General features: G+C 57.7%; 1 protein-coding gene across 10 annotated transcripts in view; it reads right to left on the bottom strand.

Annotated features, from left to right (window-relative positions):
- CFAP100 (cilia and flagella associated protein 100) overlaps positions 1 to 27,160 on the bottom strand; it is a 52,355-nt gene that overhangs the window by 20,135 nt on the left and 5,060 nt on the right. For 3 of the 10 annotated variants that reach the window (XR_011563110.1, XR_011563109.1, XM_019958083.2), the window contains exons 4-17: positions 25,211 to 25,285; positions 20,464 to 20,564; positions 18,444 to 18,630; positions 16,490 to 16,557; positions 16,256 to 16,419; positions 15,988 to 16,068; positions 15,508 to 15,689; positions 13,899 to 13,931; positions 13,692 to 13,818; positions 11,819 to 11,870; positions 11,595 to 11,746; positions 8,645 to 8,855; positions 7,480 to 7,685; positions 6,607 to 6,700 (exon numbers count right to left, since the gene is read on the bottom strand). Coding sequence is in view for 6 of the 10 variants with exons in the window: in XM_019958083.2 (XP_019813642.2) it covers positions 6,607 to 6,700; positions 7,480 to 7,685; positions 8,645 to 8,855; positions 11,595 to 11,746; positions 11,819 to 11,870; positions 13,692 to 13,818; positions 13,899 to 13,931; positions 15,508 to 15,689; positions 15,988 to 16,068; positions 16,256 to 16,419; positions 16,490 to 16,557; positions 18,444 to 18,630; positions 20,464 to 20,564; positions 25,211 to 25,285 (1,733 nt within the window). In the remaining 4 variants the exon portion in view is untranslated. Of the gene's footprint in view, positions 1 to 737; positions 1,829 to 2,795; positions 5,499 to 5,531; positions 5,818 to 6,606; positions 6,701 to 7,479; positions 7,686 to 8,644; positions 8,856 to 11,594; positions 11,747 to 11,818; positions 11,871 to 13,691; positions 13,819 to 13,898; positions 14,035 to 15,507; positions 15,690 to 15,987; positions 16,069 to 16,255; positions 16,420 to 16,489; positions 16,558 to 18,443; positions 18,631 to 20,463; positions 20,565 to 25,210; positions 25,286 to 27,160 lie in introns of those variants that run through there. The other 7 variants (XM_019958079.2, XM_019958080.2, XR_011563108.1 and 4 more) reach the window with 6 other exon arrangements.

Here is a 27,160-nt window from a genome sequence, read left to right as displayed (position 1 = left end):
AGTCAAAGTGTTCATCGCTCAGTCATGTCTGACTGTTTGTGACCCCCATGGACTGTAGCCCTCCAGGCTCCTCTGTCCATGGGATTCTCGAGGCAAAAATACTGGAGTTGGTTGCCATTCCCTTCTCCAGGGGATCTTCCCGATCCAGAGATCGAAGCCAGGTCTCCTGCACTGCATGCAGATTCTTTACTATCTGAGCCACCAGGGAAGCCCCTAAATAAGACAGAGAGGTCTAAATCCACCATGTAGACAGAACTTGGTCAGGTTTAAACTAGCATAAAATTGCTCTCCCTGGAGGCACAGGTCATACCCAGGCAGGGTCTCTCATCGTTGGACAGGGGGCTCACCCTCGTGTAGGAGCTAGCACATAAGTTTCTTAAAGAAGAAATCATCACTGGGCTCCACATGTCACCCAAATCAGGAAACTGAAAGAATCTTTGTCATTAAACAGTTCAACAGCCAGAGCAAAACTGTTACCAGTATCTTTAGGCACGTGGTGGTCAGGATCCAGGGGAGATCCAGGGATTTCTAGAGTTGAGCCCGGGGTCCTGTACAGACAGACAGGAAGTACCCTGATTCTATCATCCAAGGCTTCCAGCAGGAGGCAACCACACTGGAAGCCTTCTAGAAAAGGATATTCTTTATCAGAATAAAAACTGTTAAAATTTAAAGATACTAGTTATCATTTGCCAACCTAAAATATTCTTAAAAGCCTGGCTCCCAGATCTCTGTGGTTCCCACTGGTTCCTTTGTGTTCAGATTGTCAGGGTAGAAACAATCCATCATTTCAAATTAGTTTCTTCTAATTCTGTTATTTGCTATTATATGAAGGAAAGGTCACATTTGAAAAAATACCTAAGAAAATTCCTGCAAAAAAATTGAGTCAAGGAGCCCATAAGCTGCATGAACTCTGTCTTCTAACAGTTTCAATTTCAAAGACTGAGGGAAGAAGGAGAAGTGGACAACAGAGGACAAGATGGTTGGATGGCATCACCGACTCAATGGACATGAGTTTGAGCAAGCTCTGGGAGATGGTGAAGGACAGGGACGCCCAGAGTGCTGAAGTCTACGGGGTTACAAAGAGTCGGACACGACTGAGCGACTGAACAACATCAAGCTTCAATTTTCTGCCTGGAGGAACCTGATAAAACGGGCTTGCTGGTTTTTTCACTTCTCTGTTCAAACTCTGCTAAAGTGAAATGGATATTATACCAACACGTGAGAGTTTCTGAGTTTTGAGATGTCACAACAAGGTAAGAGGTTCTGGTGAAAATAACGCTGCTGGTAAGCAAAACCTTCTTAAAATAAAGCTTTGTTTCAAATTGGATTTAAATACAACACTACATGGTTACATGAAGTAGGAACCAAGAGTTTAAATATAGCAGGCAATGTGTGAAAACAAATTTGATATCCCATATGGGAGAAGGCAATGGCACCCCACTCCAGCACTCTTGCCTGGAAAATACCATCAATGGAGAAGTCTGCTGGGCTGCAGTCCATGGGGTCGCTAAGAGTCAGACTCGACTAAGCAACTTCACTTTCACTTTTCACTTGCATGCATTGGAGAAGGACATGGCAACCCACTCCAGTGTTCTTGCCTGGAGAATCCCAGGGACGGGGGAGCCTGCTGGGCTGCCATCTATGGGGTCGCACAGGTCACAACTGAAGCGCCTCAGCAGCAGCAGCAGCAGCATGTGAGAGTAAAAGCTACTGGTTTTTGCAGTAGTCATGTACAGATGTGAGAGTAGGATCACAAAGAAGGCAGAGCACTGAAGAACTGATGCTTTTGAACTGCGGTGCTAGAGAAGACTCTTGACAGTCCCTTGATCTGAAAGGAGATCAAACCAGTCAATCCTAAAGGAAATCAGTCCTGAATAGTCATAGGAAGGACTGATGCTGAAACCAAAGCTCCTCCAATCCTTTGGCCACCTGATGTGAAGAGCCAACCTGCTGGAAAAGACCCTGATGCTGGGAAAGAGTGAAGGCAAATGGAGAAGGGGACGACAGAGGAAGAGATGGTTGGGTGGCATCACCAACTCAATGGACAGCAGTTTGAGCCATCTCCAGGAGATGGTGAAGGACAGGGATTCCTGGCGTGCTGCAGTCCATGGGGTCACAAAGAGTCAGACACAGCTTAGCAACTAAACAGCAGCAACAGCATGAGAGTGACATTTCTTGTCAGATCTGCAGGTGTGCACAAACTGGTTTAGAGCACTCTTCAGTATAGACCGTCTCTAAGTCTGATTCGGTGTGCCACAACTGCATGAGTCAAAAGGTAATGTATTCATTCCAGGATGGAATAGAATGTTACTTTGAACAGTCTGTAAAACTTACACAGAGTCTGTAATCCACTCAAGATTCAAATCATAAAACATCTACCTGAAATTTAAAGCCTCTTGGAAAGTTGTGTTCTATCTATGAAAACATTTCATAGATTTCTTTTCATAATCATTTTTCACAGTGATAACACTTTTAACTCCTCAGTTGCTGATGTTATTACCAAGATAAACTTGTCCTCATGGGTGTGCGAGATGAAGTTGATCCACTGTGATTGCTCTCTGGTCAAATGACTCTCGCAATTTCTAACTATGTTCTACATCCACAATATTTCTTTTTATATCCATCAAAATCTACTTCTCAGATCTTCATGTACACCAAATAATAGATACACCTGGTGAGTTCAGATTATATTAAACACTCTTTCCATAGCTTTTCCCATGTCAGTCGAATCAGAACAAAGTGAAGCAAGGAGAAGAGTTGAAATTTTAAATGATTTTTAAGGCCTCTAAAAAAAATTAGACAGAAATCTTGCCTTTACTGGTCAATACAAATGAATCACAATGTGTCTTTTGCATGAAATTGCAACAATTGACTGGAGTTGCAACAAGCTGGAGTTATGCTTGGATGATTTGAGTTGAGACAGTTGGATGTGGGCATATGAGGATATACAGGATGATCCATACTTAGGAGGTATCAACAAGTATGAATCCATACATTGATAAGGTATACTTTGGAAACAAAGGTGAAACATTTAACTTGTTTTCACTATCTGACCCTTCCAGAATTTGCCATCATCTACTGACTCCCCTGTAGACTTGGTTTATTGCCACCAGGTTACAACTAGTTACATGAATCGTGGTGAGATTTGTTCTCTTTATTTTGAAACTGTTTATGTTTCTCTCTCCTAGTATGATCTTGTAAATGCCTCTATCTGTATCGCCTAACTTGTCTATAAGGTTGTCTCTTGCATTTTCCACTGTGTGACCATCTTCCACATATACAGATACTTATATGTCTATGTATATAAATACCTATGTCTATATGTATCTATAATAGATATTTATATCTGTATGTACATATTTATGTCTATATGTACATAGATATTTATGTCTATGTATATAGATATTTATGTCTCTATATATCTAAGTATTTATATATCTATATATCTATGCATATAGACATTTATATATCTATGTATCTAGACACTTATAACTATGTACACTTATGTATACACAAACAGATGTTTTACCAGTGTAACAGGGCCTGGCGAAAAGGGAACGCTCCTACAAAAAGAATCAGACATGACTTGGCGATTGAATAACAGCAACAAAATAGAAAATACATTCGGTTCACCTGCCACCAACACATAGTATATCAATGTTACTACAATAAAAAATAAAGATTAATTTAAAAATAATGCTCAGGGGACTTCCCTCCAGTCCAGTGGTTAAGATTCTGTGTTTCCAAAGCAGGGGGCGAGGGTTCGATCCTTGGTCAGGGAATTAAGATCCCACAAGCTGCATGGCACGGCCAATAAATAAAAAAAAATTATTAAAATAAATAAGAATGTTCAGGAAGAACACAAGCTTTTGGGTGTTTCTTCAAGTACATTCCATATTAAATTACAGTCCTGAGTTAAAACTCAAAAGCTTTCATTTCCAAGGTAATCACAACTAGGCATGAAAAAAATCCTGCCGCCTTGTGGCCATACCCTGCAATAGCAACCTTAAGAGTTTTGCTTATGAATACCTGTTTGTTGTTCAGTCCCCAGGTCGTGTCCCACACTCTGCGACCCCACGGACTGCAGCACATCAGGCTTCCCTGTCCCTTACCATCTCCCAGAGTTTGCTCAAACTCATGTCCATTGAGTCGGTGATGCCATCCAACCATCTCATCCTCTGTCGTCCCCTTCTCCTCTTCCCTTACCACACCACAATCCACAGTGGGGCTGGGGCTGACTGCGCAGCTCACCCCACGGAAGTGTTGGGGGCGGATCCCACACCTCACCCCACGATGAGGTTGACCCCGACCTCACCCCATGGTGGAGCTAGGACTGATCCCACTACTAACCCCACGGTGGGGCTGACCCAACACCTCACACCACGGTGGAGCTGGGGCTGACCAACACTTCATCCCACGGAGGAGTTGGTGTCTAACACAATACCTCATTCCACGGAAGAGTTGGGGGCTGACCCCACACCTCACCCCACAGTGGAGTTCGTACTGACTCAGCACCTCACCCCAAGGAGGAGCTGGGGACTGACCTCACACCTAATCCCACGGTGGAGCTGGGCCTGAGCCCACACCTCACCACATGGAGGAGCTGGAGCAGACCCTACACCTCATCCCACGGTGGGGCTTACCCCATAGCTCAGCCCTTGGTGCAGCTGGGGCTGACCCCACACTTCACCCCATGGTGGCGTTGGGTGTGACCTGAAACCTAGCCCCATGGAGGAGTAGGGGATTGACCCAACACCTCACCCCACAGTGGGACTACCCACCCCTCACCCCGTGGTGGAGCTGGGGCTGGCCCACGCCTCACCCCACTGTAGAGCGGGGGCTACCCCACCCCTCACCCTGTGGTGGAGATGAGCTGACCACAGGCCTCACCCCACGGTGGAGCCGGGGCTGCCCCACGCCTCACCCCGCGATGCAGATGAGCTGACCCCACGCCTCCACTCAGTCCCCACCTAGAGAGGACCCTCTACATCCCTCAGGTAGAAAATGGATGAACCGCACGACTCGTCTCAGAGAGCCCGGGTCTCGGCCCACATCCCGCCTCAAGTGTAGCAGCGCTTGTTCCCACACTTGAGCTCTTCCGCAGCCAGGAGCCATCCTACAGCCCATCAGCACTGGGTGGAGCTGAAGAAGATCCCAGGTGGGTCTAGGGTGGATCTCACACAGCACCTCGGTTCACAGGGAGGCTTTACCCCGTCACCTCAGGTTAACATGCAGCTCATCTCCCATCTCACCTTGTGCTGAACTGCAATTGATCCCACCCACATCTGTCTCAGCAGCTGACTGAGAGGAAATCCAAATGGGCTCATCCCTTATCTTTGCTGTTCAGTCACGAAGTCACGTCTGACTCTTTGGGACCCCATGGATTGTAGCACATCAGGCTTCCCTGTCCTCCACTATCTCTCGGAGTTTGCTTAAACTCGAGTCCATCCAGTCGGTGATGCCATCTAACCATCTCTTCCTCTATTCCTTATCATTTCCTGGTTTAAGTGACAAATGAGGGGAGACTGACATTGTGTTACTGTGTCTGCCTCCCAAGACACAGTACCCAAGCGACACAGCTTTTATTTCAGTTGAGTCTGAAGGCATAGCGTGGGGGGTGAGGGGCCCGTGCAGGCGTGCAGACTCTGCCTCTGCTCCCCACACCTCCGTCTGCTTCTGCTCAGCCAGCAGGAGGCCCGCGCACTACGTGAAGAAAAACAGGTGCTCCTCCCTGTCCTTGTCCATCAGCTCGTGCTTGGACTGCTCCTTGGTCTTCAGGGCAGGTGGCCGGGATCGGCACACTAGCCTCCTGCCCCGCTGCGGGGAGGGGACCCCGTGAGCCTGCACCCCGGCCTCACTGCACCCGGGCTGAGGCCTGGACACCTGCCCTGAACGCACGGGAGCCCGGGGCCCAGGCCCAGCCCAGCCTCTCCGGTGGCTGAGGTCATGTGTGGTCTGCGGGCTGGCCAGGGCCTCCGAGATGGCCGGGGTAGGGAAATCTATCTGGCCTGCACGCCAGGGTGCTGGGTGAGTGGGGGTGGGGGAGGAAGGAGGCACCTGGAGACTTGGGAGACGCCAGGCTAAATGGACATCTCTCCCGCCACGAGGATCAGGAGAGACCCCATGGGATCCACATTGGTCCTCGGGCCAGGGTCAGGATCGGGACTCTTTAGGGACCACAAGTCTAGCAGGCCAGTGGCTACGCTGGCCCGTACGCTGTGGGTGGGAGACGCAGTGGCTGGGGGACCCTCAGTGAGTGAGGGGTGATGGCCTTGGCCTGGGGTCTGGCTGGAATGTAGGTGGGACCCCCAGGGGGCACTGAGCTGTGGGCACCTGTGCTCCTAGGGAGGGTTGGGAGGTTGCCCGGAGGAAGCAGGTCCTCAGGGGCGGGGGGCGGGGCAGGCCTGAGAATGGGGACCCTGGCTCCACCCTGACATTGCTCTGGTGACCTGTCTCCCCATAGGACCCCAGCAAGTGTATCTACAAAAGTGGGCGAGGCCTGGCGGGTCTGCAGCCATGAGCCCTCCAAGCCACGCCCCCTCGATGCCACCACGCCCCTTGGGGCCGCCACGCCCCCGGGCCACGCCTCCTCGGGGCCTCTCTTACCTTCTTCTTGACCTCGGCCTGGGCCCGCGCCTGTGCGCGCAGCAGTCGCTCCTCCTGCAGCTGTTTCTGCAGCTTCGCCTTCTCTTCCCGGAGTCTGGGTGCAGGAACGGCGAGGTTAAGGACCAGAGGCCCGGAGAAGGCTACCAGCTCCTCCCCACGCAGCCTCAGGCCTCGGCGCCGCTCCGCCCCACCTCCCTACTGGCTCTGGCCCTGGTTGGTTGGGAGGGCCTGGCTCAGGGCTCATCTCCCGCTGGAAGGCCCAGGTTCCTGGCTTCCCCTCCCTGGTCACTGATGCATCGCCACCCTTGAAAGCCCAGGCCCCAGCAAGGTCAGTAGTCCCGAGTCCTCCTGTCTGTACTTGAGGCCACCAAACCTTTGTCCAGTGCCTGCCTAAGCAGGGTCTGGGGACCCAGGGGGAGAGCCCTTGTGTGTGGGAAAGACATGGCTGATCACAGATGGCCATGCCTCAGGACTCTGCTGGGACGGAATGACCCAGGTGACCAGGAACTGGCCTGCACCCCACTGGGCCCATGGGGCACACCCTTTGCTGATTCCCCTTCAGTGGCTCTCAGGCCAGCCCTTTCCCTCCCTGGGCTCAGGCAGTACAGCTTTTTGCCCAGAAAGTGCCTCTCGCTCTCCCTTCTCCTTGGCGGCTGGGCGTGGGAGGTGGGGGGGTCACCCATCACTTCGCTCCCGGGGTCCCTAAGGCCACCACATGCCTCTCCCAATGGAGGGACCTTCCCCACTGGGCTGAGCCTGTGGCCCCGTCTGAACCCCAGACACCCCCCTCCTAGCGGGGAGCCCCAGGGCGTGCCCCTGTCCTCAGGGCCAGCCCAGAGCTGGCGGGGGTGTGCAGGGCTCCCCCCCACGCACCGGAGGCGCCTCTCCTTCTCCTTGGCTTTCTCGGCCTGCTCGATGCGGGCTGGGGGCACGCGCTCCAGGTTCTCAAGCAGCTCGTCCAGCTGGTGTTCGATGGTGGCCAGCATCTGCACGGTGCCCAGGCTGGATTCTTGCTGGCCACCCACGCAATGCCGGTAGACGTCCAGCACCTTGCAGTTCAGACTCTCCAGCAGCTTGTCCTGTGAGGTGGGCAGGCCTCCCTCCAGCGGGGCCGCGCGGGCCTGGGCTGCCCCCACACCTCAGCCAGCTGACCTCCTGGGGCTCTGCCGAGCTGGCAGGGGGTGCTCGGGAAGTCAGGGGGCACAGAGCTGGACAGTTGGGCTTCTCTTGGGCAGAGGGCCGCGCCCTGGGGCTCTATGGTCAGCCAGATCCCGGGTCCCAGTGCCTATTGGGGCTCCTGCCTGGACCCGGGGTGCCCTCCGAGGCCCTGTGACCTACTCTGCCCCTGCGCTGCCCTCAGCTCCCCCCGGGATCACGTTCTGTGGCCTGCTTTCTATAGTGCTGGGCTAGATCAGCCCCCCACCCCCCCCGCCCCAGCCTGTTCTGATGTTCAGAAGACACAACACCCCTGTCCCCGGGGGTGGCCAAGAGGGCGGGGGAGGGGCAGAGGGCACAGGGCACAGCTGGCGCCCGATAGTCTGGGGGTAGTTGCCCAGCCCACTCTCAGGCCTCCAGGTACTTGGCCCAGTGCCCAGCAGGCAGGAGGCTCTCAACAGCAATGACCTAGGAAGCTGGGTGCAGGCCCCGGACCCCTGGGCTCTGTGCTCTCTTACCCTCCCGGCCTGGCTGGGGACATGCCTGCCTGCCTCCCTGAAGGGTCACCTCCAGACACACTGAGTGCTTAAGAAGCAGATGAGTTCACGGAAGGAAGGAGGGATGGAGGAGGCGTGTTGGGGCGCTACGCATTCACGGGGCGTAAGCTCATGGCTCTGATTTGGGCCCAGGCCTTTGCCCAGCAGTGCCCGTGGGTCCAGCCCAGAGTCTGGCGAGTGGCAAGGACCACAGCAGCCCCAGAGAAGCACGCGCCTCCGGGCTGGCTCTCCCGCGGTCTGGGCCCCTCTGGCAGGGATGACTCCACCCTCTACTGGGGCTATGGCCACGTGCCCACCGCTGCCATCTGCCCGTCCAGGGGCCCTACCTCCTGATCACCCTTGAACTCGCCAAAATGGAAGACGCGGGCTTTGAGCTCTAGCTCTGCGGCCGTCTCCTCCTCCTTGGCGATGGACATCATCAGCGTGGTGATCCACTGCTTCAGCTGGTTCACCTCCCGGTCCCTGAAGGGCACCAGCACCTCTGAGCCTCCTGGCCCTGCCGCATGCTGAGGGCCGAGAGCCCCAGCCTCAGAGGCCCTGGTGAGACGCAGGGGAAATCTAACATCTTTAATAATCCATGCTAAAAAAGGGGGGGGACCAAAATCTGCCTTATTGAGGTATATAATTCTCCATAAAATTCTTTCGAAATGTCCAATTTTTTTCCTGACCATCATAATCTAGTTTCAGGACAGTGTCATCAACTGGAGAGAAGCCCGCCCCCTCCACTCCATCTCTCCTGGACATAAATACGGAGCCCCGGCACCTGTCCCTTCGTGTCTGGCTCTTTCACCCAGCACTGTTTTCAGATCTGTCTGTTCTGTAACGTGCCTGGTCAGAGCCTCGTGTCTGCTTACGACCACTGTGGTCCACCGTGTGGGAGACCAAGCTTTGTGGACATTAGGCAGCTTCTACCTTTAACCTCTTGGGAGCAATGCTGCCGTGGACATTCACTGGACAGGGTTTTGCGAGCCCGAGTTTATAATCCTCTTAGGGGCTTCCCTGGTGGCTCAGCTGGTAAAGAATCCGCCTGCAATGCAGGAGACCTGGGTTCGATCCCTGGGTTGGGAAGATCCCCTGGAGAAGGGAGAGGCTACCCACTCCAGTATTCTGGCCTAGAGAATTCCATGGACTGTATAGTCTACGGGGTTGCAAAGAGTCAAACACGGCTGAGCGACTTTCATTTTCACTAGGGATAGGATTGCAACAATCACCTTTTATATGAAACATATTAAATTTTTCTTAAGTCTTTCATGTTCATGGCAGACATGCATTATCTGCTGGGGTTTCTGGAGCAGGAACCCTGGCTCTTATACTTGACATGGTCTGGCCAGTATGGGCAGCAGCATGCCAGTCCTGACCAGAGTGAGCAGGACACTGGTCACTCAGCCAGCTGTGCCTGTGGGGCTTAGAGGTGCCCCGTGCCCTATGGTGGTTCTGAAGCTCCACCCAGGTGGACAGAGCTACCGACACTTTCCTGTGTTTAGGCAAAGTGCCACGGGAGCGGCCCCTTTGCCCTCTGTCGCGAGCACGGGCGCCGGGGTGCAGGCCTCCGCCCCCTGGCAGCCCTCCAGCTGCAGCCCCATGGCTGTGGGGCTGAGGCCAGGAGGCTGAGTGTGAGGCGGGTGGAGCTGGCCCGCCCAGCCCCCCCAGGCTTTCAGAGGCGGGTGGCCAGGGGGACCACCTGCAGCTCACACACACCCCCCCTCCAGGCCTGGGCCCTTATGGGGGGCAAGCAGGTCACCTAGGATAAGAACAGAGGCCGGACCTCCCCTCAACCCTGAGTGTCCACTGCAGAGTCAGCAGGACATCGCCTGGTGGTACCTGACTGCCAAGAGTCCAGCCTGTTCCTTAGAGCTTCCTCCACATCCACTGCCTGGACACGAGAGTGGCCCTGCAGCCAGCGCTCCTTCTACATGGACCGGATTGTTGGGGGGGGGGGGGCGGGTGATTTTGTTCTTCTATTTCTTTCCCAGGTGTTTGGGATAAAAAGATGCCTTTTGCCCACTGTGTATGTGCTCAGTCACATCCGACTCTTTTTGACCCCATGGACTGGAGCCTGCAAGACTCTCCAGGCAAGAATACTGGAGTGGGCACCCGTTCCCTTCTCCAGGGGGTCTTCCCAACTCAGAGATCGAACCCGAGTCTGTTGTATCTCCTGCACTGGCAGGAAACACAGTTTTTCCTGAGAGCTCATGTTTCAGCATTATTCCGGAGACTCTTGGTAGGAAATTATCCAAGGCAGGATGTCGGTCAACAGGACGTGAGCACACAGTCAAAGCTGTGGGCTGGCTCCACCTCAGGACCTCTGCATGTGCTCCCTCTTCCCCCAAGAGTCCCTGTGGTGTCCCATCACTCAGGAAGTCCGTGGCTGAAAGGACACCTTCCCTGGGAGCCTCCCCTACCCTCTCCCATCTGCCGCCAACCTCCACTCCAGCCTCCTCATAGGACTCTCTACTCCTAGCACGTGTTACTACCCACAAGGCAAATCTGCAAGCCTCTAAGTTGGCTCCCCTGGGCTGCCAGCTCATGGGGCACGGTTCACCTTATTCATGAAGGGCCCAGACCCTGGCCTGATCCAGAATGGGTGCTTACTCAAGGTTCGGGAGTAAAGAGGTGATCCCCTGCTCCCAGCTGGCCTCACCTGGAGCCAGACCCTGCCCAAACGGGGCCGGCAGGGCTTGGTGTCAACAACAAAACTGAGGCCTCTCTGTTCCAGAAAACTTACTCTGAGCCAATGCTGGGCAGAAAACACTACATGACGAAGGCTGGAGAGTCAAGTAGCTTGGCCCGTGTTACTATTAAATAACAGAGAACAGCGCTAATCTTTATAATCGTTAGTAAAATAACTGTGCATGTGCTCAGTCGCTTCCGTCCTGTCGGACTCTACGACCCCATGGACTGCAGTCCACCAGGCTCCTCTGTCCATGGGATTCTCCAGGTAAGAATACTGGAGTGGGTTGCCATTTCCTCCTCCAGGGATCTTCCCGGCCCAGGGATGGAACCCACAGCTCCCGCATTGCAGGCAGATTCTTTACTGCTGAGTAAAATAAACATTACAAAACCACCTTGGGGGGTGTTCGTGGAGATGCCCCCTTCCGACTGAAGGCTGCTCCAGGGTGGGGAGAGGTCAGCCCCTCAGGGCTCCACCCGCCTGGCCCACTCTGAACCTCAGGTCCGGGCCCAAGAGGACACGGCCTCTCCCCAGAGCCGGCAGGGCCAGCACCACGGACAGGGCAGGGTGGGCCGCCCAGCCACGGAGCCCTCCCTGAGACCTACATGCGGGTTTGAGTGTTCTTCAGGGTGAAGCTCAGCTCCTCCAGGGCCTCCTCCATCTCCTGGGTGTTCTGGACCAGAGACAGGTTCTGCTCCTCCAGCTTTGTGAAGACGTCGAGGAGCTGCTGCGGATCTGTGAAGTATAGCTCCGGCTCCTGTGAGCAGAGCCAGGTGAGGCCCCCGCTCAGCAGGCCCGGCCCCGGAGCCCCGAGGGAGCCGGCACTCACCTCCTCATCGTCACTGTCGAGGTCATCCTGCACAGGGAGGGTGGAGCTGGACCTGCGGGGACACGGGGTCGGGGCCTGGGGCACCTCCCCAAGCAGCCTTCATCCCATCCTCTGTCCCCCAGGTGGCCGAGGCCATGGCTCCAGCCTCCTCTCAGCCCCCAGCGGTCACACCGCACCGTCAGTCCCTCTCACTCTAGTTAGAATAAAGCGCGGCTCCTACCTCAAGACTCCCGCCCCAGCAGCTCCTTCCTGCAATCCAAGAGCCAACCCGACCTCAGACCCACGGCTCCCACTGCCAGGCCCCTCCCTGGTCCCTGCTCTTTCCCTCACACCTGGGCTTTCGCTGCCCCGCTCCCTCCTTAGGACGTGTCATCGCTGGCCCCTCTCACAGCTGTATGCACATCGATTTTATTGTGTAGTCAGAGTCATGTCCGACTCTGCGACCCCATGGACTACAGCCCACCAGGCTCCTCTGTCCATGGGATTTCTCAGGCAAGAATACTGGAATGGGTTGCTATTTCCTCCTCCAGGGGATCTTCCCAAACCAGGAACTGAACCTGCATCTCCTGCATCGGCAGGCAGATTTAACGCCTGAGCCACCAGGGAAGCCCCAGGCACACGGTGCCACTGAATCGCCACATGAGAAACCTGCCATCAGAAAGCCGGCCGCCTGCCCGGGTCACCCTTGGCCTGGAAGGTGCCCTTCCGAGACTTCCTTCCGGGACACAGCCTGGGGCCGGGCTGGGCTTCAGCTCTGATTCGGCCTCCTGGCCAAATGCCTTGTGCGGCCCACGACCTGCCCAAATGTGCACAGTGGCCATGGTCACGGGGCTGGCAGGCCGAGGTCCCAGACCTCTGCTCCCAGGGACCTTCCCTGCCGCCGGGAGCTCCAAGGCTGAGGACATCTCGCCAGAGGAGGCACGCACATCCGCCCCCAGAGCTGGAGACCACAGCCCTGCCCGGAGGGGTTACGGGGACCAGAGCTAACCTCTGCACGTGCCTGGCCTTGGGCTTGGTGATTCGCCAAGCGCGCCACAAAATCAGAGAGAAAGGTACAAGACCCAAGTCTGATCGTGTCGGCGCCCTGCTGAAACCTCCTGGCCTCTGCAGCCCCGGACCCCAGGGCGGGGACTCGAGGCAAAGCGAGGGTGCAGCCCTGCCTGGCTGTCAGGCTCCCGTGCCCCTCCGCACCTCGTGGGGAGCCCGCCAAGAGAGGCTGGGATGCACAGTGACCGCTGGAGGAGCAGGGGCCCCGGAGGCGGCGTGGGGCAGGCGTGTCCTGTGGTCAGTGGCGGGGGTGGGGGCAGGGGTGTCAGGGAATCACAGGAAGACATTCAGGACAGGTCCCAGGGTGGCTCAGTGGTCCCCGAGGGGGTGTTGCAGGGGCTACGGGGTGAGTCATCGGGGCTGGATCTGGCCGGTTGGTTTGTCCCTTACCGTGTTTTGCATAAGACTTGAAAATAACTGTCATGACTAAAGTCTGGGATATTGTATATGAAAATCCAGACTTCCTGCTTCCCTTTCAAGGTTTAGGGGCTCTGTCAGCCCCCGGCCAGCACTCTGGACTCTGAGGGTCCAGGCAGGTGGGTCCTCTCCCAAGCATCCCCCCAGCTGCCTCCTCCATGCACCTTTGACTGTCCCAGCAGCACCCACGTGGGCCATCCCAAACTCAAGTTCACCAAATCACACGAACATAAGCGTCTGCTCAGGAAACACCTCGATTTTCAGGCTTACGTTTAACTCTAGACCCTCCAGGCTGGACACGGCCCTTCCTCAGCCTCTCCCCTGTTCCAGGCACCCCAAGCTGGTGCCACTGGGGGCCACTCCCCAGCAGGCCAGTCTCCTCCACCACTCCCTCCCCACGCCCACTCACCTTTTGGACTCCACCCCGCTGGGCATGCTGGGCAGGGTGCCCTGCTGCTGGCTGGCAGTGCTGGGCAGTGCCTGGTGCAGCTGCATCATTTGCAGGAGCTTGGCAGGCCTCCTGGAGTTCTGCCCCTCTGGGGGAAGCAGAGGGGGCTGTCCACCTGCCCACCCCCCGCCCAGAGAGAGGCTCCTCCAGCTGGGGGCCGCCACATACCTCTGGAGCTCAGCTTGCCCTTGGTCTCTGGTCCTGTGGGAAGCCAGGAGAGGCTCAGGGTCCCAAGTACTTGCCCAGGGACTCCCCAAGCGGCAGGACTGCTCAGAGAGCTGGCCAACCTCCCAGAGCCTGTGGGCTGAGCAGTGGGGGTTGGGGGGGCTCTGGGGGATGGAGAGGCCTGACCCAGGGGTGGGTGCTCTGGGGGATGGGGAGGCCTGGAGGAGGGTGGGGGGCTCTGGGGAATGGGGAAGCCTGGTGGGGGGGCTCTGAAGGATGGAGAGGCCTGGGTAGGGGGGCTCTGGGAGATGAAGAGGCCTGGGTAGGGGGGCTCTGGGAGATGAAGAGGCCTGGAGGGGGGTGGGGGGCTCTGGGGGATGGGGAGGCCTGGGGGGTGGGGGGCTCTAGGGGATGGAGAGGCCTAGAGGGGGTGGGGGGCTCTGGGGGATGGAGAGGCCTGGAGAAGGGTGGGGGGCTCTGGGGGATGGGGAGGCCTGGAGAAGGGTGGGGGGCTCTGGGGGATGGGGAGGCCTGGGGGGGCTCTGGGGAATTGAGAGGCCTGGGTGGGGTTCTGGGGGGATGGAGAGGCATGGAGGGGGGTGGGGCTCTGGGGATGGAGAGGCATGGAGGGGGTGGGGCTCTGGGGATGGAGAGGCCTGGGTGGGGCTCTGGGGAGGGAGAGGCCTGGAGGGGGGTGGGGCTCTGGGGATGGAGAGGCATGGAGGGGGTGGGGCTCTGGGGATGGGGAGGCCTGGGTGGGGCTCTGGGGGGATGGAGAGGCCTGGAGGAGGGTGGGGCTCTGGGGATGGAGAGGCCTGGGTGGGGCTCTGGGGATGGGGAGGCCTGGGTGGGGCTCTGGGGGGAGGGAGAGGCATGGAGGGGGTGGGGCTCTGGGGATGGAGAGGCCTGGAGGGGGTGGGGCTCTGGGGATGGGGAGGCCTGGGTGGGGCTCTGGGGGGAGGGAGAGGCATGGAGGGGGTGGGGCTCTGGGGATGGAGAGGCCTGGAGGGGGTGGGGCTCTGGGGATGGGGAGGCCTGGGTGGGGCTCTGGGGATGGGGAGGCCTGGGTGGGGCTCTGGGGGGATGGAGAGGCATGGAGGGGGTGGGGCTCTGGGGAGGGAGAGGCCTGGGTGGGGGGACTCTGGGGATGGAGAGGCCTGGAGGGGGTGGGGGGCTCTGGGGGATGGGGAGGCCTGGGGGGGCTCTGGGGAATTGAGAGGCCTGGGTGGGGCTCTGGGGGGAGGGAGAGGCCTGGAGGGGGGTGGGGCTCTGGGGAGGGGGAGGCATGGAGGGGGTGGGGCTCTGGGGAGGGAGAGGCCTGGAGGGCGTGGGGCTCTGGGGGGATGGGGAGGCCTGGGTGGGGCTCTGGGGAGGGAGAGGCCTGGAGGGGGTGGGGCTCTGGGGATGGAGAGGCCTGGGTGGGGCTCTGGGGAATTGAGAGGCCTGGGTGGGGTTCTGGGGGGAGGGAGAGGCCTGGAGGGGGTGGGGCTCTGGGGATGGGGAGGCCTGGAGGGGGTGGGGCTCTGGGGAGGGGGAGGCCTGGAGGGGGTGGGGCTCTGGGGAGGGAGAGGCCTGGCCAGCGGACACAGGTGCACCCGCCCCTCCTTGCTACCTCTGTCCCCCACCGAAGACAGCAGCAGGCTCTCCTTGAAGGCCTCCACCACCTCCTTGGCCTGTTTAAGAGCCAAGTGCTTCTTCTCCTGCTCCTCCAGCCACTCCTTGGGTGACAGCTTGTACAGGAAGTCCTTGTAGACCTTGTACTGCTGCAGCATGTCCTCAAATTTGGAGATTTCGCTGCACCCGGGAGGGGACAGGCGAGGTCAGGCTCCATCCCTGGGCCCCTTGGAGGGGAGGCAGCCCGGACCCTGCATGTGGGCGAGAGGGCCGGCCTGCGGGGCAGCACAGCTCAGTCCCCAGGTCACTGCCACTCCCAGGGCAGAAGGGCCTTGGGGTGAGCCCTGCCCCACGTCTCGGCCTCAGCCACCCACAAGGCTGGGGCTCCTGGACATGATTAGGGTGCAGAGCGGTGTGCCACACGGAGCTCCCTGGGCCCTGGGAGACACAGAGGGGCCAGTGCGCCCCCTGAACTCACCTCTTGATGTTCATGATCTGGGTGGTCAGCTCACGAATCTCCAGGATCTTCTCCATCTTGGCTTTGGACTCTTTGTCAGCCCTGGGGGAGGGGGGCGGAGGGGAAGGGGCTCAGGGGAGCATCCACGCTGCCTTCAGTCAGGGCTGCAGGCGGGGAAGCTGCCAAGCAGGGGCCTGAACTGAGGGCAGGGGTCTGTCCACGGCCACTGCAGGCGGGATGGGGGAGTGGTGGGCGTGCAGGCCTGGGCCAGGCCCAGGCAGGGGCTCACATTCTCAGAGCCTGCACGGAGCTGCGGTCGTTCTCCCTGAGAAACTCATCGAACAGGGCTGCGTCCTTCTCCAGGAATTTCTCCGCCCGCTCCAGCTCGGCTTCCTCCTGGGCCGCCAGGCTCTCCAGCCGCTGGATCTCGCTCCGCTTCATGTCCAGGGCGTACTGAGGGCGGGAGCGGCATCATGCGGGCCCACAGGGACAGGGCGCGGGGCCCATGGGGCAGCCAGCCTACCTGGATGAGAAACATCTGCCGGTTCTGGTCCACGTAGCTGTTGATGTTGTTGGGCTCCAGCTTCTTTTCTGCAGTGAAAGGCACGAGGCATCTGGGGGTGAGCAGGCAGTGGGAGCAGCACCCCCAGGCGGTGGCCAGGGACCTGTGAGCCAGGAGGTGCACTACGCCCGCCCTGAGGCCTGGGTCACAACAGGGGTCACAACAGAGCGAGCTCTGCCCCCAGGCTGTGCAGATACAGAGCAGTCTGCATGGCTGGAGTCTGGCCAGGTGGGAAGTCCCTCCTCGGGTCTGACTGCAGTTGCTCTTGCTTGTAGCACCCTTCTCCCTAGAATGAGGCTCTGGACACCCCACCCTGGAAGTTTCACCTGGCTGGTGTCCTGAGGAAAGGTCTATTGGCCAGGACAGTAACAGGATGGGGTGGTGAGAGAGAAAACAAGGCAGCAAGATCTCTAGTTGGGGCGCCCTAAGCCTCCAGCAAGGCTTCCCAGGCGGCACTGGTGGTAAAGAATCCACCTGCCAAGGCAGGAGATGCAAGAGACACAGGTTTGATCCCTGGGTTGGGAAGATCCCCTGGAGAGGAAATGGCAACCCACTGCAGTGTTCTTGCTGGGAAATCCCATGGACAGAGGAGCCTGGGGGGCGACAGTCTACAGGGTCACAAAGAGTCAGACGTGACTGAGCATCTGAGCACACGTACAAGCCCCCAGAGGCTAAGTCCACCCTGGCAGGGTTCAGCCGGGTGGGAGGAAGCTGGGATGGCCATCAGGGCCGCCTTCTGGAGCACAAGCAGCGAGGCATCGCAGTTGGGGCCAAGGCCCACGGGGCCTCTTTGCCAGCCTTTCTGAGAGCACGGGCTGGGGTGCCCCCGCTGTGGATGCAACGGTGGGCTCTCGGCCTTGTCCTCAAACCCGCTCCTTTCCAGAAGGACGTGCCGCATCCAGGAGGCCTGTTTTAAGTCGAGACGCCTGGCCTGGCCATCCTGAACTCCTCGAGGAAGTCAGACCTGCTGGGTCCAGTCTTGCCCACTTGGATGCCCCCTGCTACTCCCGGGTTTTAGCAACAACAGGCAGTGGAGGCAGAGAGAAGACACAGGTAGGGTGCCTCACTCGAAACGTTAAAGACATTCAGGGCGGAGGCCGGGGTCTCTCCATGTTCACATTCAGGGCCCGTAGAGCCCAAGGGGTCCAGGACTCTGACCTCAACTGGTTCTTTCAAGCTTACTGGTCTATACTTCATCGGGAGAACACTGATGCATATGTTTAGTACTTCAGACTTCCTTGTTTTGTCCCTCAGTCATGTCCGACTCTTTGTGACCCCATGGACTGTAGCCCACACACCAGGCTCATCTGTCCATGGGATTCTCCAGGCAAGACTACTGGAGTGGGTTGCCATGCCTTCCTCCAGGGGATGTTTCCAACCCAGGAATCAAACCCGGGTGTCCTGTGTTGCAGGCAGATTCTTTACTATCTGAGCCACCAGGGAAGCCCTTCAGACTTCTTACCGGGTGATGAAAATAACAACAGCTCACACACAGCTGCCTCTCACTACATGCAGTGAGTGAAGACACTGAACCCCGGGACCCACGAGGCTAGTCAGCAGCAGAAGAGGCAGCAGCAGGACAAAGCTGACTTGCCCAGGACAGACAAGCCAGGTGAGATGCCTACATTCGACACACAGTGAAGCCTGCCCTCACGGCGCAGCTCAGCATTCCGACTGCACACACCGCCAGGGTTTAAAGGCTGCTAGGGTGGCAGTCCATCTGGAACTGATCCTTGCGGCCTGGGAGGCAGAGGTCAGGCATAAAGAAGGCCTGTTGCCCCCCACACATACACACACCACACCACAACCCCGCATGGCTCAAGCCCGCTCAAAGCACTGCTCTATAGGAAGGGCAAAGGCGGGCCTGGAGACCGGGGCTGGGGACCGCGGGGCACAGAGCGGGGGTGGGGTGCACCTCGGGTCATGGCGAGCTTCCAGGCCACCTGCTCGTGGAAGCTGCGCAGCTGCTCGGCCCGCTCCTCCTGGTCCTCCGTCTCGTCCTCCAGCTGCAGCTCGCGGCGCAGGCTGGTGTGCTTGGCAGACACCTTGGACGAGTAGGTCATCTTTTCATGCACCCGCAGCTGCTTCTTCTGCTCGCGGTCCTGTGGGAGGCGGGCAGGAGGGCAGGGCTGGGTGGGGACGGACGGACTGGCCCCTCCCCGCCGCCTGTCCCATCAGGACACGCACAGGCGGAGGTGCACACTTGGAGGGGTGTGGGGGCCCGCGCGTGTGCTCTGTGCAGGGGGGAAGCGCTCGGGTGGGGAGCATCTCTGTGCAGAGAACGGGGTGCAGGCAGGCAGGGCACCAGAGGAACTGGGGAACCCTGGTCAGATGTGATTCCAGTCCAGGGTTGCAGGGACACGCTCACTGCCTCGTCCATCTGAAGGTCATACTTAAACCGAGTGTCTTGGGCTGTGATTTCTAACTCTGACAAACCAAGTCTCAAAGAAGCTGGATCATCAGAGTTTCCAAGTTTGATAAGGAAGCTCGCTACTTACTGGGGGTGACCTGGGGCTGGGGGTCACTGGGGATCAGTAGCACCCCAGTCCTTCACTTGGGAGGGGTCTCAGGATGGGGGGTGCTTTCTTCCCGGTGGCCTAGTGCCCACCCCTCCTGCCACCCAGGCCCTGAGGATGCTGCTGGCTTGAGCCTGCATGTGGCTTCCCCTGGTCAAATCCGACATCCCACTGGTCCTGCCAGTAACAACGCCCGTTCCCCTCTAATGCGTGGTGGGCCCTGACTTGTGTGTCCTGGTACAAGAAAACGGAAAGAGTCACCCGCGAGGATTCCAGTCGGAAAAGGTCTGCAGGTGGAAGGCACTGGGAGGCTCCTCAGAGTGAGGAGGCTGGGGCTGTGCTGGGGGGGTGGGGTGGGAAGGGCGGGCAGAGGGCCCCGAAGGAAGGCAGAGGGTCCCTGAGGCCGGTCCAGGCTGGCAGAAGGAGGTCCAGGCTGCGCTGCTGCTGGATGGGGGGGAAGTGTGTGTCGGCGTGTGTGTGTCAGCGTGTGTGTGTCTGTGCGTGAGTGTGCACTCGTGTGCGGGGGTGTGCACACGTGTCTGTGTGTTTAAGTGTGTGGGCATGACAGTGCTTGTGTGCGTGTGTGTGCACGCGTGTGCGGGTGCACGTCTCGAGCACCTCTCGCCCCTCCGTCCAGGCGGGAGGTGGGAGCATGACTGGCACCCCGCGGAATCCTGATCAGGTCTGGGCTGGAGCCGGAGGCCCTACCCATCCCCAAGTGTCCCTGGTCCTGGTCAGGGTGGCAGAGGGAGCCGCTGCCTGAGGAATCTCAGAGGCTGAGCCCTGAGCTGGGGGCACACAGGCCACCCCTGAGGGAGCCCGGGACACTGGCCACGCCTGTGCCTCTGACCATGTGTCCCAGAAACACGGCCCACTGGGTGAGTCCCCTCAGCCTGGCGGGGTGAGGTCCGTCATGATGCAGGGCAGTGGAGGGGCAGACTAACTGGGCGCATGGGGGTGCAAGAGACTGCCGGCGTGAAGACACAGCGTGCGCTGGGGACAGGGCTGACCCTGAGACCCCCACGCACGCAGAGACACAGCTGTGTGTGTGCACGTGTGTGTGCACGTGTCTGGCCCCCAGGAAGTCCAGTGAGAGGGGACTTTGCAAGGCTAGAGCATGTGGAGGGTCTCCCAGGGCCTGGGGCCCAGAGAGGGTGTCGGGAGGGGATGGCGTCTACACCAGGTTCCACAGAAGATGAGGCACGCTGGCTAAGCCTCTGGGACAGACGCTCCCTGGGGGCCCCCTGAAGACAGCCCGGGAATGGCAGCGGTGACGCTGGTAAGAGGAGGAGGAGAGAGCCGGGGCCAGGCGGAGTCGAGGCGCCTTCACAGGCAGCGTGAGCCATCGACTGTCCTAGAGCGAGTGTGCGGGGGACCAGTGCTCTGGCCGAGGCGGGCAGGCTCCCCCCAGATACTCACCAAGAGAGACTTGTTCCGCTCCTGTTCTCTGAGCAAGAAGAAGTCCACGTCCCCGGACATGTGGAAAGGATTCGCTGGCTGGTCAGGAACATTCTTGGACGCTGGGGAGGGAGAGGTCCCGTTAGAGAACCAGGGGCGATCTGTGCCTCCAGGGTCCTGGCGTCCCCGCCACCCAGCGAGGAAGTACCCACTAAAGCAGGCGCAAAAAGCAGACGCTCTCTCGGATCCAGCTGTGCCTGAAGTCCGTGCCTGGACTTCCCAGCTCTATAAACTTACCTGCTTGGTTTAGCCTGTTCAGCTTCCATCCCTGGCCTCTGAGAGACCGTGTAACACAGATATTGCTACATTCCTGGCCCTCTGTCCTCGCATTTAGTCTCAGGAACCCTGGGGCCATAAGGAAGAGAAGTTCCACCTGCCCTTTGTAAGTGATGCAACCGACTGACCCTGGAGTGTGCGCGGCCTGCCTGCAGGGGGCGGGGAGGCCAGCAAAGTGGCTCCGTCCCTGCAGGAGCCGCCAGGAGCAGCGAGGGCAGAGTGCCGGGCTGCTCGGGAGGTTGGGGCTGCCAAGGACCCCGTCCTGCTGCCCCCAACCCAGGCATGAGGGAGATGTTCCCCCAGCCCAGCTCACCAGGTGTCAGAGAGCATGGAACACAGAGGGTGCCAACCTGATGGCTCAACAATATGGTTGCTCTCCTGCTACCCTCGATTTAGAAGAAACAGGGTTCATCATTAAAAAAAAAAATCTTCAAATTAAAAGGAAATTTGTATGTGCTCAGTCATGTCTGACTCCTTGCGACCGCATGGACTCTGTCCATGGGATTTCCCAGGCAAGAATACGGGAATGGATTAGCTGTTTCCTTCTTCAGGAGACCTTCCTAACCTAGGAATCGAATTCACGTCTCTTGCATTAGCAGGCAGATTCTTTACCATTGAGCAGCCAGGGAAGCCCAGCAATTATTAAAATAAGGAGACAGACAACCGAGTAGAAAGGTAGGCGGAAGGCTTGTGCCTCATAGCACAGAATCATCAATGCCCCGTAAACACAGCTCGTCCCCTCGCTGGTCACGGGGAACATGGGATGCTAACGCATGCCCAGCGGCCCAGGTAACCCAGAAAGGAAGGGCTGGTGCCCAGGGCTGGAGCAGCGTGAAGTGACCGGAGCCCTCACAACCTGGTGGTGGGCTGTGAGCTGGTACAGTCACTCTGGTAGATGTTCGTGACAACTTCTGAAGTTTAACATCCCAGCAGCAGTTCCAGTCCTCCTGGTACGCGCAGGGGAAACAGCCTCAGAACAGCAGGTGGTGGACGAGGAGGGGCACGTGGAGTCCATCTCTCCCCACAGACGCATCAGCGATGCATGTGCAAATGGAAGGGCTGTCACAGAGCCCCTGCTGAACCCGCCAGGACCTCAGACTCCTAACAGGACCCCACGTGACCAGGCAGGACAAGAGCAGGAAGGAAGAGGAGGGGCGACAGGACCCGTACTCTAGGGGGTGCTGAAGGGCGGGGAGCTCCTGCCTCCAGCGAGGCCCCGTCACCGGTGGGGAGATGAACAAGGACAGAAGGGGAGCTTCAGGGGCTCCGAGGGTGCCCAGCAGCTGGCCAGTGGCAGGCAGGCCATGGTTTTTCCAGTAGTCACATATGGATATGAGAGTTGGACTATAAAGGAATCTGAGCATGGGAGAATGGATGCTTTTGAACTGTGGTGTTGGAGAAGACTCCTGAGAGTCCCTTGGACTGCAAGGAGATCCAACCAGTCCATCCTTAAGGAAATTACTCCTGAATATTTATTGGAAGGACTGATGCTGAAGCTGAAACTCCAATACTTTGGCCACCTGCTCTGAAGAACTGACTCATTTGAAAAGACCCTGATGCTGGGAAAGATTGAAGGTGGGAGGAGAAGGGGTCGACAGAGGATGAGATGGTTGGATGGCATCATTGACTCGATGGACATGAGTTTAAGTAAACTCCGGGAGTTGGTGATGGACAGGGAGGCCTGGTGCACTGCAGTCCATGGGGTTGTGAAGAGTCGGACATGACGGAGCGACTGAACTGCACTGAACTGATGGGGACAGCAGACCATCAGCCATCCTCGGGAGAAAGGAGGGAAATGTTCTAGATGGCAAACGGGGTGGAGGCTGTACCCAGAGTTGTACACATTTATCAAAATGGATCAAACTGTAACCTGGAGGCTGTCACCGCACTGCATAGGAATGGTGCCTCAGTGAAGACAGACCGCAAGCCACAGTGCAGACCCCTGACCCTTAATGTCATGCTCAGCTCAATGCAAGCATCATGGGTGGAAGAGACTGTTGGGTGAACGGCTGGAATCAGCAGTGCAGGATCAGGCTGAACCCAGCGCTCACAGGTGGCTTCCAGGGAGGCAGGTGAGAGCACAGAGCCCACTGGGAAGGGGTCTGTGCACACACAGGCAGACACAGGTTCTCTCAGGAAGCCTGGTTAACGCTGAGCCAGAGGAAATGCAGGACCCACAGAAACAGCCTCAGTGACACCAACAGGAAGGGGGCAGACGTGCTCGCCACAGGGACAGGCTATCGGATGAGCACACCGTTTCTCCACCAGAAGCCCAGGGAGCAAAAGGACACGGAGGCTGCACTGCTCGGTTAGACAAGACTGAGGCGCTCAGATCTCAAATGACTGTGGATGAGAACAAATCTGTGGGAAGACGTTCCTGAGACAACTGGGTAAATCCGATGATGGTCTGGTTCACTGCTTCTGGGCATGTGAGAAAGATCCTGATATTTGAAAAATGCACACTGCAGGAATGAAATGACGTCTGGAGTTTATCCTGGCAAAACCTGTAGCAATGTGGATGCAACCAGAGATTATCACACTGAGTGAAGTCAGAAAGAAAAAGACAAATACCTGATGATATCACACAGACGTGGCATCTCACACAGGCCACAGGGACCTCCCTGGTGGTCCAGGGGCTAAGTGTCTGTGCTGCCAAAGGAGGGAGCCCGGGTTTGATCCCTAGTCAGGGAACCAGACCCCGCATGCCGCAACTACGGCTTCACATGCTGCCAACTAGAGACCCTGCGTGCCACCATGAAGACAGAGATCTCGTGTGCCCAGCTAAAATCCAGCGCACCCAAAAAGGGCTTCCCCGGTGGCACTGGTGGTAAAGAACCCACCTTACAGCAGGAGATGGAAGAGACGCAGGCTTCATCCCTGGGTCGGGAAGATCCCCTGGAGGGGGAAATGGCAACCCACTCCAGTATTTTTGGCTGGAGGATCCCAGGGACAGAGGAGCCTGGCGGGCTACAGTCCACGGGGTCGCAAAGAGTCAGATGTGACTGGGGGAGTAACACTTTCACTGTACAGCACAGATAGTCAATATCCTGGGATAAACCATAATGGAAAAGAATATAAAAAAGAATGTATATATGTATATAGCTGAATCACTTTGCTATACAGCACAACAGTGTGACTCAACTACACTTCAAAAAAAAAGACAACAAATTTTGAAACAGTAAGATATTCTGGCAAAGACAAAAAAAGTAAAAAGAGGAGAAGAATAGGTGAAGCAAACGTGGCTAAATCTTATCTGCTTCCTATCTGGTGACTAGCACACGAGTTCACTGACCTTCAGTCTCTACTGGGCAGGTTTGGATTTTGATAACTAAAAGAAAGAGGGAGTAGGGGTGGGCAGGGTGGACAGGGAAGCCCAGCCCCAGGGTGGGAGCTTGGCCAGAGAAGGCAGGCTCAGGGAACATGCTCAGAGCTGCACACCTCTGCAGGAGCAGCAGACTGGCTTGTGGGGCCGGGTTGGGGGTGGGGACAGCCTAGGAACCAAGAGGGAGTCCAGGCATGGAGGACACAGCAGGGCCCAGAGGACAAGGTGTGTGTGGCTGCCAGATGCATCCCTTTCTATCTCCTAACAGGTGGCAACCTTGCAACTCAGTGAAAAGCTACATTTCTCAGCCTCCCTTGCAGATACTGATGGCCCCATAACAAATGGAGTGTGGTAAGAAACTGTTGGGTGGGGCTTCTGAGGAAGATCTTTTCCCAAGGACGGCTGAGTTAGCCCTTCTGTTTCCTCCTTCTCCTTGTCTGGAAGCAGATGTGATGGCTGGAGCTACCGCAGCCATTTTATGACCAGGCAACAACCTTGTGGTTGAAAGACCCGAAAGTAAAGAAGGTCGAGCAAAAAGACTTAGAACCTGTTGCCTGGAAGATTTTGCAGGACTGCTTTTGGTAGAGCTCCACAGAGCCCTGGCCTGCCTCCACACTTCTCATTACCGGAGGAAAACTCAATCCTACTTCGTTGCTTAGTTCCTGTTACTTCAGGTCTCAGTAATCTAGTTTCTAACGAAAACAGAAGCTTTTCTCACTGTCCTTCCCACCAGAAGCTACGTCTGAGGCCATCTGGGGCCTGAGGGTGAGAGTTCGCCTCCCGCTGATGGGCGTGCACCCCCAGGTCCCTGAGGGTGAGAGTTCGCCCCCCGCAATGGGCGGGCACCCCCAGGTCCCTGAGGGTGAGAGTTCGCCCCCCGCGATGGGCGTGCACCCCCAGGTCCCTGAGAGTGAGAGTTCACCCCCCCCCGATGGGCGTGCACCCCCAGGTCCCTGAGGGCGAGAGTTCGCGCCCCCCCGCCATGGGCGGGCACCCCCAGGTCCCTGAGGGTGAGAGTTCGCCCCCCGCTGATGGGCGTGCACCCCCAGGTCCCTGAGGGTGAGAGTTCACCCCCCCCCGATGGGCGTGCACCCCCAGGCCCAGAATTACCTTTGCCGTTTTTCGCGTGCTTCTTCTTTTCTTCGGAGCCTGAAGCACTATTGTCCGTGGGTTCTGGGCCATGCTCTGGGGAGACACAACGGTGACAGCCACAGCAAAAGAGGCAGCAGCGTGGGGCAGCTGTGCACGCGGCATGGCCCAGCCCTAGGGCCTCAGCTGCCAGGTGACCCTTAGCTCCCACACCTGAGATGATTACACTGACTTTGCCAGGAAGTTTTGAGGACTGAGCAAAAAAAGGGCCACAAAAGTTCCAGCACACGTGCCTGACCCATGACGGCATCTTGTGACTCCCGTTGGGCACCCCTCCCCTTTGCTCCTAAGGACAGAGCAGGACGGCTTTTCAGAGGCCACAGGCTCTGCGCCTCTGATGCCCGCCCAGCCAACCCTTCTGCTAGGAGCCTCCTCAGGCCTCCGGGGGCTGCAGTGGAAGACGCGGAGACCCCGTCCCTGCCATTCCCCTGTCAGCTGACACCACGGCGCCTCCTGAGGCAGGCAGGCAACAAAGGGAGAGAGCAGGTGGGTGGCTGCCGTTACCCGCTGGTCACTTGGTCTGTGGAGATGACCCCACTCAGCACTGAATTCCCCCAACGCTCCACAACTCACCACACATCCCCCAGAGGCCTACAGGAGCCTGTAGCTCAGCAAAATCCGTGCCTCAAGCATCCCCAGACCCACAGCCAGGCCCTCCTCCTCCGCTCAGCACCTGTCCTCACCAGCCCCCACGGCCCCCACGCCCTGACTCCTGAGGCCCAGCCCGCCGTGCAGGCTCTGTGTCCCTCTTCGAGGTGCCTTTCTCGCCACCATGGCGCTTGTCCACACACCCTTCCTTCATCTGGGTTCTTCCCAGCATCTCCCCCGTGCCCGCCTGTCCAGGACAGCAGGAGCTCACCCCACCTGGGGCCTCCCTGGGTCAGCTCTGGAGCGGTCCCTTCAAGACTCAGGAGACACTGCTGCTTCTTGGTAACAGACGAAACCGAGACACGGGAGGTGGGCTCGGACAGCGCAGGCCCGACGCCCACCTGCCCCAAGCCTGGGCACTCCTGCCCTCCAGAAACCCCCATGGCCCAGGTGCCGCAAGCGAAAGGCGCGGGTCTGTGCTCCTTGATGGGGCTGCGATGGGGGCTGGGTTTCTCCAAAAATAAATCAATAAATAAAATTTGTAAAAATAATTTCCTTAAGACACTGGCTCCAAAGCCAGAGAAGGGGTCCCGTTTCTAAATTCCCACCAACAGACGTGGCAGGGAAGTGGCTCCAGCCCCTGTGTGGCCCTTCAGCAATCATTCAGCCCAACGTGGAGGACGATCCCTGCTGTCCACCCTGGTGTTTCCAAGTGCCACTAGCTCTGCTCGCCGCACGAGGGCCAATGAAGCCGAGAGACGAGGGGCTGAGGCGAGAAAGAAACTCGAATCAGGAGCCAGCAGATCGAGAAGACGGTAGGCTGGCACCTCGGAATAACCATCCTGTGGGGTCTGGAAAAGACCCTGATGCTGGGAAGGCAGGAGGAGAAGGGAATGACAGAGGATGAGATGGTTGGATGGCATCACCGACTCGATGGACGTGAGTCTGAGTTAACTCTGGGAGTTGGTGATGGACAGGGAGGCCTGGCGTGCTGCAGTCCATGGGGTTGCAGAGAGTCGGACACAATTGAGTGAATGAACCACACAATGGGGTCTGGATGCCAGGTTCTTTTATAGATCAGAGATGGCAGGAGATGAGGAAGCAACATGAAAAGGCCATTAATCTTGCAAACGTCTCCTAGAATGGCAAGTCTCGGGCAGGGGGATGTGTCAGTTTCTTCCTTGCCATCCACAGGTGCACAGAGTTCTGGACAAAGGCACTTGTTTAACAGCCAGGCAGGGGGCAGGATTCTCCGAGGCAGGCCATTCCGTATGATACAGTGGCAACAGTGACAGAAAGCAAGTCAAAGAAACAGTTCCAACG

This window comes from Bos indicus, chromosome 22 (assembly GCF_029378745.1).
Source record: "Bos indicus isolate NIAB-ARS_2022 breed Sahiwal x Tharparkar chromosome 22, NIAB-ARS_B.indTharparkar_mat_pri_1.0, whole genome shotgun sequence".
Classification (NCBI taxonomy): domain Eukaryota; kingdom Metazoa; phylum Chordata; class Mammalia; order Artiodactyla; family Bovidae; genus Bos; species Bos indicus.
This window is presented reverse-complemented; position numbering and strand designations above follow the sequence as displayed.